The sequence below is a fragment of the Arachis ipaensis genome, chromosome B1 (assembly GCF_059453495.1).
Source record: "Arachis ipaensis isolate K30076 ecotype BB chromosome B1, ASM5945349v1, whole genome shotgun sequence".
Taxonomy (NCBI): Eukaryota; Viridiplantae; Streptophyta; class Magnoliopsida; order Fabales; family Fabaceae; genus Arachis; species Arachis ipaensis.
Genome location: NC_142436.1, coordinates 117,881,292 through 117,891,256, shown reverse-complemented (window position 1 = coordinate 117,891,256; position 9,965 = coordinate 117,881,292). Strand labels below are relative to the sequence as shown.

At 38.9% G+C, this 9,965-nt stretch overlaps 1 protein-coding gene across 1 annotated transcript; it reads right to left on the bottom strand.

Annotated features, from left to right (window-relative positions):
* Positions 1-5,592: 5,592 nt before the first annotated feature.
* On the bottom strand, positions 5,593-6,451 carry LOC148578078 (uncharacterized). Its single transcript, XM_088502956.1, has 4 exons — positions 6,383-6,451; positions 5,905-6,190; positions 5,722-5,832; positions 5,593-5,642 (listed from the first exon to the last, which is right to left on the bottom strand). Exons 1-4 carry the CDS (start codon positions 6,449-6,451, stop codon positions 5,593-5,595), a joined length of 516 nt encoding a protein of 171 aa, XP_088359082.1.
* Positions 6,452-9,965: the final 3,514 nt, after the last annotated feature.

Genomic DNA, 9,965 nt, shown 5'->3' with positions numbered 1-9,965 from the left:
CGCTCTTCTCATCCTCTACAATTCTATCTAAGTTTTGTGGTGAGTATTCCATTCATCTCTGCCCAGTTTTCGAAATTCCCCACTGTTACACGTTTTTGGGTAATTAGTGTTGAAATCTTGTGATTTTGGGTGTTTAGGGATACTCCAACATGGATTCTAAGTGGGTTCTATCCCTACTTCATATGGACTGAGATAAGAAGTGCTCAAACCCTTGTGACTTGTCATTTTTATGAGCCCTAGGTTGATGTATGTATGTGATATTGGTTATGTTAGTGTATTTGGTGATGTTGGTGCACAATTGGGAGATTGGTATTGCTTGAGGAGCTTTGGTGAGGCTTGGAGCTAAGGTTGGTGAAGACTTCCAAAGAAGAGGATCAATTGGTTTGGCTACAAGAGGTACGGTTTAAGTTTCATTTAAGTATCGTGTGTTGTGATGAGAATTCCTAGGCTAGATGCCCCTAGGATTAAGTTTGGATTGTGTAAATGGTTGGTGCTAATATGCATAGTTGGTATGTAATGTGAATTAATAATTTGGGTTGAGAATTGTGTGGCCTTGTATGCTTGGTGTATTGAGAATTTGATGTACTGGGTAATGAGTATTGATTTGTGGTTTATGCATTTAAATTATGATATTGGGCCGGAGGCCGTGGATTTTGGGCCGGAGGCCGAAAAAAGGTAAGAAAGGTAAGTTGATGTGTGCATTGTATGATGACACAAGTGATTGGATGAATTTCAGATAATGAATATATGAATGATTGGGTTGGTTATTGAATAATAAGGTTTGAGGAGTTGAGGTATGGGATTTGGTAAATTTGGGTGCAATTATATAGATGAGGTATGTTGGTTTTGGTTGAGATATATTATATGGTCATATATGTGATTATGATTATTGATGCCTTGATGGTATGATGATGCATTAGAGATATGTTTGTCGTGATATATGCTTGAGGAATGATTAAGGTTGATTTGTGGGTAAAGCCACGTGATAGTGAGTACGATATTGATTATGTATACTGATGGTTGATTGGAAATAGTGTTGTTGAAATTTGGCATGAGAAAGAGTATATGATATGTAAATGTGTTTGAGTTTGAGAAAGTGTCAACGTGCGAGTTGAGGAGGCTTGATGTTGATTTTGGTATATTTTGATTGATTTCAAAGAAAAGGCTGAAATTGGCATGTTTTGATTGATTTTGAAAAGAGTTGAAAATGACTTGTTTTGAAAATGGCACTTTGTGGTTTTGTATGGAAACATGGTTTTGGGGCATACTTTGACGGGACATAACCTGGACTACGGATCTCTGTTTTCTGCCAAATCTGTTTAGAAATGAAATTGGATCCGGGATGTCCATGTCGTTCGAAGGACGGGTGAAAAACAATTTAAAATGAGAGAGTTATGTCCGTCGGAAGATTGGGGGTTGAATCTGTAAATTCTGCAGCTTTTAACTTAGAAAATTTTTAGCAGAACGACCCTAGGCGCGTAGGCGCACCTGGCGCGTGCGCGCCGTTCTTCCAGAAAGCACCATCCACGCGTGCGCGTGGTGTGCGCGGGCGCGTCGATGCGCTGTACCAAATGCCCATCTATTTTCCAGAGAGTTGTGCCAGGGTCGTGCCAGTTTTGTGCCTGAGCGCAAGAGCACCCACGCGTACGCGTGGCTGACGCTTGCGCGCCGTTTGGATATTTTTCAACCCGCGCGTTCGCGCGTATGACGCTTGCGCGTCGATGAGTTTTTGGCCATCCACGCGTGCGCGTGGAGTGCGCGTACGCGTGGCCCTATTTTCATGCCAAAGTTGATTTTTGAGTTTTTAAAGCCAAACCTCATACTTTTAAGCCTCCGATCTCACCCCTTATGTATCAAATCATTATGGTATGCCTAGCAATGAGGAAGGAGCTAGGGGATGTGGTAACTTGCGAGTGAAGCAAGGGAAAAGGTTATGATCAATGATGATCAGATATGATTATATGAGATATGGAGGATGGCGGTGGAAGTACCGTGTATGCCATGAGCCGAAGGGCTATATTTATTGATAAATGGTTGGTTCTTGATTGGACCATGAGCCGGATGGCTGAGTTCTTGCCAGATACGGCAGAGCCATGTTGATAAATTGGCTAGTTCTGGATTGAACTGTGAGCCGGGTGGCTGAGTTATTGCCGAGTTACGGCAAAGCCATTATGGATTATGGATGAGTATAAAGGCATATATGATAAATTAACGAATATGATAAATGAATAATGATGAAAAATGTTGAATGTAAGCATGCTTGTGTTTTCTCTCTGGTTGTAAGGGTGACAGGGCACCGATACCCTCTAATGGCGACAGGGCGCAGATACCCTCTAATGGCGACAGGGCGCAGATACCCTCTAATGGTGACAGGGCACATATTCCCTCTAATGATATTAATACGCAACAGAGAGACTGTGCCCGGGTTAGCTACCGGACATGTCGGGTTGGCTTGATAACCGACAGATGATATCATCAGCCATAGGGCAGGCATTCATCATTTGCATATGTTTGAATTGTTTGGGTTTGCCTATTTGTTTTGGATTTCTACATTATATATGCTAAGTTACCTGATTATGTGCTACTTGTTCTACTTGTACCCTAATTGTGTATTACTTGCCTGTATTGCTTGTGTTTGTACAACTGAGAGGCCCCTCATGTTGGTGTCGGTGGAGGTTGAGGGCTGTTCTTGATGAGATGAATTGGTGATGCGATTGCATGATGATGGTGATCATTAGTTGAGATGATTTGTGTAACACCCTAACTACCAAATCTCACACTTCCGGCTGCGCGACTCTGATAGTTCGGACATTACGACGACTTTATATTATTTAATACTAAAATATGAGCCTGTTTAAAACTTTAAATCGCAATACCGATCCAAAAATACTTTCATCCGATATCATACATCCATAAATACCATACAACTTACAAAACTCATAAAGAGTACATCCATATATATACATACATATATATAAGTAATATTACAACCATAATCCAATACAATTCCTATCCCTCTTACAGATTATATCAAGATAAAGGCGAGGGTACAATAAACCATAGCTAAAACAATACAGAGCATCACAACAATTAAATAAGCTCTTCGTAACTTCTGCGCCCATATCCTGAAAGGGGAAAAATGTAGGGGGGGTGAGAACATCATCCTCGAAAGGGTTCTCAGTAGAGGGTTTTTGGGAATTACTGTAATAGGATACGTGAAGATAACCGCACCAGTGATTCATAACCGTCTTATGCCTCTTTTCAAAAACAACGGTTTACAATAGAAGTAAAGTCGGAAATCTTTTCAGAAAGAGGAACCATTCAATTCTCAAAAACTCAAAAGCCTTTCAAAACGGTTTATCTATACTGAAACAAAATAGGCTTTCATATTTTATTCTAAATCAGAAATATAAAACCGAAATCAACCATCGGTTCATCTCATTCCAACCACGGCCCTAGGCCCAAACAATCCAACAATCAACCAATCACCACAGTCCAACAGAATCCCAGTAGCAAACACAAATAGGAAGTTCAAGCACAAACAAACAGTTATTACAAGTAGAACAGTTAGCAATTAATCACATAGGCAAACCAAGTATAATATGCACACCCAACCAATGTCACACAAATGCATATGATGCATGCCTGTCCCTAGTGGCTGATGATATCATCTGTCGGTTACCAAGCCAACCCGACGTATCCGGTAGCTAACCCGGACACAGTCTCTCTGTTGCGCTTTATTATCATTAGAGGGTATCTGCGCCCTGTCGCCATTAGAGGGTATCTGCGCCCTGTCGCCATTAGAGGTCGGTGCCCTGTCACCCTTACAACCAGAGAGAAAACACAAGCATACTCGCATACAACATTCATCTCAGCTATCCGGCTTAAGTTCACAATTCATTCAATTGCATACATGCATTTATACTCAACCATGGATCACCATCCATCTCAGCCATCCGGCTCACGGTTCAATTCAGAACCAGCCAATTTATCAATAAATACAGCCCTTCGGCTTAAGTTCATAATTCATAATCAGTCATACGGCTCACAACTCATTCGGCAATCAGCCATAGTTCAATAGCATACACGGCCATTCCGGCTCACAACAAAACAACACTTCCACCATTCAACATCATCAAATTCATAAAACCGGCATTTAAGCCATAAATCACTTTTCTCAAGCCATTTCACTTTGAAATCAAATTTCAACTCTTTTTAGCCTTGGCTTTAAAGATCTCATTTCTCAAATCATCTCAGGCTCATAAGCCAAATTTACTCAAAGTGAGTTCCCTTTTTAAAACAAAGCCACTCTCGGCATTCCCTTTCCAAAACTTCCAAAATCATGGAAAGTTAAAGATTCTTCTTGGGAACATTCAAAATCACCCATCCAACAATGGGATTTTATAACAAAAGTTTCTTGCCAGAGTCCCAAGTCTTTAGGGAAGGTCAACTTATATAAATTCCTTAAAATTCATTGAAACTTTTAAAATCATAGATTCCCGGTTCAAGTAAACAAAACTGAATTTATTATGAAACCGATCATACAAAATCACAAGTTCCAACCCGGTCCAAAAATCAACTCATTTGAAACGGAACCGGTTCATTTGAATCAAACCACTTTCAGGTTTCTTTTTGGAACCCATTTTTCTAGCTCTTCCAAAATGCCTCAAACTTGATTACTCAATCAAAAGTCTAAATTCCTTTAAAATCACTAAAAGCTCCTTTTTATATTGAAATCAATATTAGAGCATCATTCTTTCCTTCAGTGATTCAAACTGTACAAATAGTTCGTTTCTAAATAAGCCGAACTCAACGCATAAAGTTCATTAAATAAATTAAGCTTGAAAACATAAATATTCTCTTAATAAATCAATTAATACAATTTCTCAAATCCAACCCTTTTTAAATAACTTTACAAACAAGAGTAGGATTTTGTAGAAATTTCGGCAGCACCTCCCCTAAAACTTGGACTTTTGCCACCCGGTTCGGGTCCCAACTAAACCGATTCTCATTCCTTTTTAACAGCCCAAAACCAGAAATCAATTCAAAAGCAAACTAAATCCAACAGTCGCCTCAGTGGCATATCTCAAGGAAACTATTTCAGAAATCAACTCAATATCAATCAATTTAACTCATTTCCAAAGCTTTAAAGAATCGGTTCAGCAACAAATCATTTATCAAAACCAAATCAGTGAAAGCAAACCAGGTTGAATTCCAAAGAGTATTCTATCTTTCACATCATCAAAACAATTGACTCAATTCAAACCAATCCTTAACGGATTAAACTCAGATTTCAAATATTTAAAGAATCAGCTTCAAAACATTACATTTCACAAAGCCGCACAACAACTCAGCCAAACCAACATCCATAAACATTCGAGTCAATCAAATAATACATAAGACCGACACAATCACCAAATACACATTTTCTCACATCAGTATCCATATGTAATAATTCCAACATATAGAAATATAGTTTTTGGAAAGCGCCCCTACCTCACAACATTGGAACCACAACCCAACTCGTTAACCAACTCCTTTTATCTCGACCCGAAATCACCGGCAATCAAAATCTCGGCTCTGCCCGCTCTCTCAAAAGCAGAAACAGCCCCAAACGGCACAAGCAAACCGGATTCTAGCTCCTAAAACCATTAACATTACGATTACTTTATTACACAGAACAGAACACTAACGCAGAGCTCTCGAAACCGGAATACTTACTGAAACTAAGAAAGAACGGCTGAACCGAACAGCAACGGCCTCTGAACCGGTTGGGCGGTAGCCCCAACAGCCACCTCAAGCGGCAGCGGCAACGAATTCCAATCACGACAACTGAAACCAACATGCAGTGACCATAATATTCTCGGAATTCAAAAGGACGGAGGCTAATGACAAGACCCTTACCGGCAGTGGCTTTTTCGGTGATGGCAGCGAGGTTTTCCGACGGCATGAGCTTACCGGCACACCCCATGAACGACGACAAGGCTCCCGACAGCTGCTGGGCGCAGCGGCAGGGACAGCTCCGCGGTAGTTCTTCTCCGGCGTGGCTCTCCTCCTCTGACTCTCTTCCTTTCTCCAGCAATGGTGGGTCTTCAGTGACGACACCAGCCACAACAGGGACGGCGACGGTGAGACCCCAACAGCGAGGAGATTCACGGCGGCAGAGCAACCCAGACTGGCGACGGCGCGACTGGAGGCCACGGCGACGCTGGCAACGCGAAAAGGGTTCCGACGCGGTGGGTCGCGCTCCTCGCGTCACTGGCCGCGTCCTCCTCCCTCAGAGTCGCGCGGTGTCTCTCTCCCCTCTGGGCTTCTTCCTTCGTGACGTTAATGGCGGCGACGCTCCTCCTCGCACGGTTCTGACAGCAGCTCATGGATGGACCAAACGACGGCGGCACATGGACGGTGGCGCGGCGGCGACGCGTGGGTCGATGGCAGGGCGTGGGTCCATCTCTCCCTGTTTCGCGACCTCTCCTTTTGTCGTTCAGATCTCATTTCCTTCTCCCTCAAATCTCTCTTTCTCTTTGTTTCTTTCTTTCTTGGAGAACAAAGGAAACTGTGTGTGTCGTTGTTGTTGCTGCTGCGCAGCAAAGGCAGTGAGGAAAGGGGTTGGGCTGCGCAGCGTGGAGGAAGGATGGAAGGGAATGGGTTTAGCAAAATTAGGGTTAGGGGCATTATAGTAATTTTACATAAAATTGGGGATAATATAGTAATTGAAACCCAAATTAAATTCAACACTATTTGTACATAGAAAATACTATTTGCTCATCAATTTCACAAATTATTTTCAATAAAATGCCCAAATCAAAATAATTAGAAATAATATAATTAATTTCTCTCTTTTTCAAAATAGCAGTAGTAATATTTAAAATATTACTTATCTAATCCAAATTTTATAAAATCCTTATTATTTCATAACTATCAACCTTATACGTTAAATATAGAAAATAACCCAATAATTATAAAATTGGATAATAATCATAACTTATCTCAAATCCAATAAATCAAAACTTGCCTTAATTATCTTTAATAAAATAATCTCTGAATTTAAGGCTATAAATAATTGTAGGATTTGAGACTTGATCATAATAAGACTTTTCAAAGATTCTGGGTCTTACATTCTACCCACCTTATAAAAATTTTCGCCCTCGAAAATTGATACAAAATGAAAGAAATTCCATAACAGTTCACCCTTGAACACATTTAAGGAAGAAGTAAAAATATCTCAAAATATAATCATATATATACGATTTTCAAATACTTTGATCGTCATATGCACAATGGTGCAAAGATAGGAGTGTGATTGCAAAGCAAACATTACAAGGTAGGCTCGATGCAAAAGATAACATGGATCAATCATGTGATAGTAGGGCAAAGCATCAAAGGCTATAAAACAGGATGGGGTTAAAACAACGTGCTTAACATCCACACACTAATCTCATATCAACCTCAAGGCTTCAACTTTCTAACCTCATCAGGCACTTTTCAACCTCATAGCCAATCATAAGCCTAACACCCGCAAGCTCGTTTGCAAGGGACAAAACACACACAACTCATCATAACATTACACACCTACCGCTTCACCTTTCATATACACATATCACGTCTTAAAGAACTAACGTATCGCGTTACGTATACGTCTACAAGTCGCACGTGATATCAAAACAATTCTCGAGTCTACTCAGAAGGATACAAGATTTAAAGAGGAGAGTCAAATGTCAAGGATAATACTCAAAGAGTTGAGAGAATGTATCCAGTTCCAGAATAACAAGGATGTTCGAGCAATGAAGTTTGCTAGACACAATTCAATTGATAACTTCAAAGATAACCCTTAGATCAAAGAAGCTCAATAGGATCAATAAGAAGAAAACCAGTGCATCAATTTGAAACAAACTCAAGCTGAGTCGAGAAAGCATGAGGTTTACAGAAGAGAATATTTCAAACCCAAGACAAAACTCACAGAACTTAAGAGCATGATTAAAAAATACTTCCAAATACATTGTTCATAAAAGAATTGAAAACTTGCGGAAAAAAAACCACTTCGCAGTCTGAAATAGAAGGTTAAGTAACAATATCCTTCAAGAGAGTAACAAAAGCATAACCGTGTCTTTGCTTTAATGCAAATTCACGTTGAAGTAGACTTTGTAGAGTTCTAAAACAAAATGCACACAAGTTTGACTAATAGCTAAAATATTTCCTCAAACATTTTAGAAAGATAGTTAGGTGCACAACCTAACCAAAAGCAATCATAAAACTCGGAAGAGAATCAAATGCTTGTTCAAAAATTCCCAAAGTTCATATTCAAACAAGCGTGTATAACATTCATAGCAAGGGTGAAAGAGGAAGTCAAACTCTTTTTAGAAAAGAAATTCCGAGATAAAAATTTGCTTACAATTTGGTAAAGGAAATAAGTGGTGCATTAGAACAAACCAGTTTCCACTAAACAAGGAAGCTTTCCAAAACCTCATTTAAAATGGCGCATGCCAACTTTAAATTAATTTCGTCAAAATTGGACAATGGTTTCAATCTCAATCAAACAACAGAAATAAATTCCATCTAGTATTCTTCCAAAGAGAATTCAAAATTCCTTTGAAAGTTCAAAACAAGACTCCAAAAGTGTTTCTTGAAATCACCATCTCAGAAGAACATTCAAGAAGTTTAAGATGTACTAAAAATGAGTCAAGCCTTGCAAGAAAGGATCTTAAACCAAAGTAGTCCAAACAAGATTTACTAGGCATGAGTCATCAAACAAGCTTTCAATTGATCCAAAAGAATACAAAAGTCATAGGAAAAGACAACTCAACCATTAGTAATTTCTCAAGGATAAATCTTTGACTAAAAACTCTTGCAGAGATAATGAGAGAATAAACGATGTACTAATTTGAAACGAATCAAACTTACTCATATACGAATGAGATTCACAAAAAGGAAAAACCAAGATCAATGGCAATATTCACAAGATGCAGAAGATCAGTTAAAAACAAGGTCAAACATGACATTCATGGAGATGGAAGATTTTATAGAGAATTTAGTCCGTTCATAGGAAGAAAGCTATGAGTTCAAAATTTTCAAAAGAACAACAATGGCATAACTCAGGTGGTATGCTAAATCAAACTCAAATAAAAATGAATTAAGTAAAGTTTATCAAACAAAACTCAACCGGGACAAAAGCGAGAAATCCCCTTTTTTTTTCCAGAATTTCGGAAAATATCCAAATACACAATTAAATAAAGATGTCCATTGGAACTATAGTAAAATTACTAGAAAGTCAAATTTACTTTTAAGGTAAGTGCAATTGCGTAAACCAGTAAAAGTACAGGCAAGGTATTAGAAAGAAATAGTTGTTAAACTGCATAAATAATTTCAAAGTTTCAGATATAGAAAAGTATATATCTAATCAACAGCAATTTATAAAATCTCAAAATTGGCTGTGATCACTGTCCAGTAAGAGAAAAACTGAATTAACAATTTCTCAAAAAATGGAATCAGAACCCGGAGTTAAAAGTCACAGCACATTAAGACAAGTTCAAGGCTATATCAAAGAATACTTGAATCAAGAAGAACTCAAACAGAGGAAGATAGATGCAACAAGGATCTTAAACCAGCATATGCACTTAAGGTCAAACAAGAATGCATATGGATAGAGGAATAGAGTTGAAAAAGTCAAACTACTTTTCAGAAGGACTAGCAAACAAGAACTTCAAGTTAGGATATAAAAGAACGGGTCGACTTGAACAAAATTCAAGACACACAACTGAATAGCCTCGAGAAATAGTCTCCAACTTTTCCAAAACCCGCGATTCGCTTTACTCAAAACTCGGATTTCATCTATGATAAGCCATCAGTGCTTTCATATACATAATTCACTAGTATTAAGCCGGCCAAACTTAATACCAAGAATTATGCAATGCAAGACTAACAGCGTTAATCAATAGACTGTCATGTGCATAAAGCTCTAATTCTCG

Bases quoted from the DNA above. Each gene is read 5' to 3' on its own strand.
- LOC148578078 (XM_088502956.1), bottom strand. From the start codon at position 6,451: ATGGACCCACGCCCTGCCATCGACCCACGCGTCGCCGCCGCGCCACCG. The intron at 5,833-5,904 runs GTAAGGGTCTTG...TGTTGGTTTCAG, and splicing joins CACCGAAAAAGCCACTGCCG to TTGTCGTGATTGGAATTCGT. The intron at 5,643-5,721 runs GTAAGTATTCCG...TAATGGTTTTAG, and splicing joins GCCGTTCTTTCTTAGTTTCA to GAGCTAGAATCCGGTTTGCT.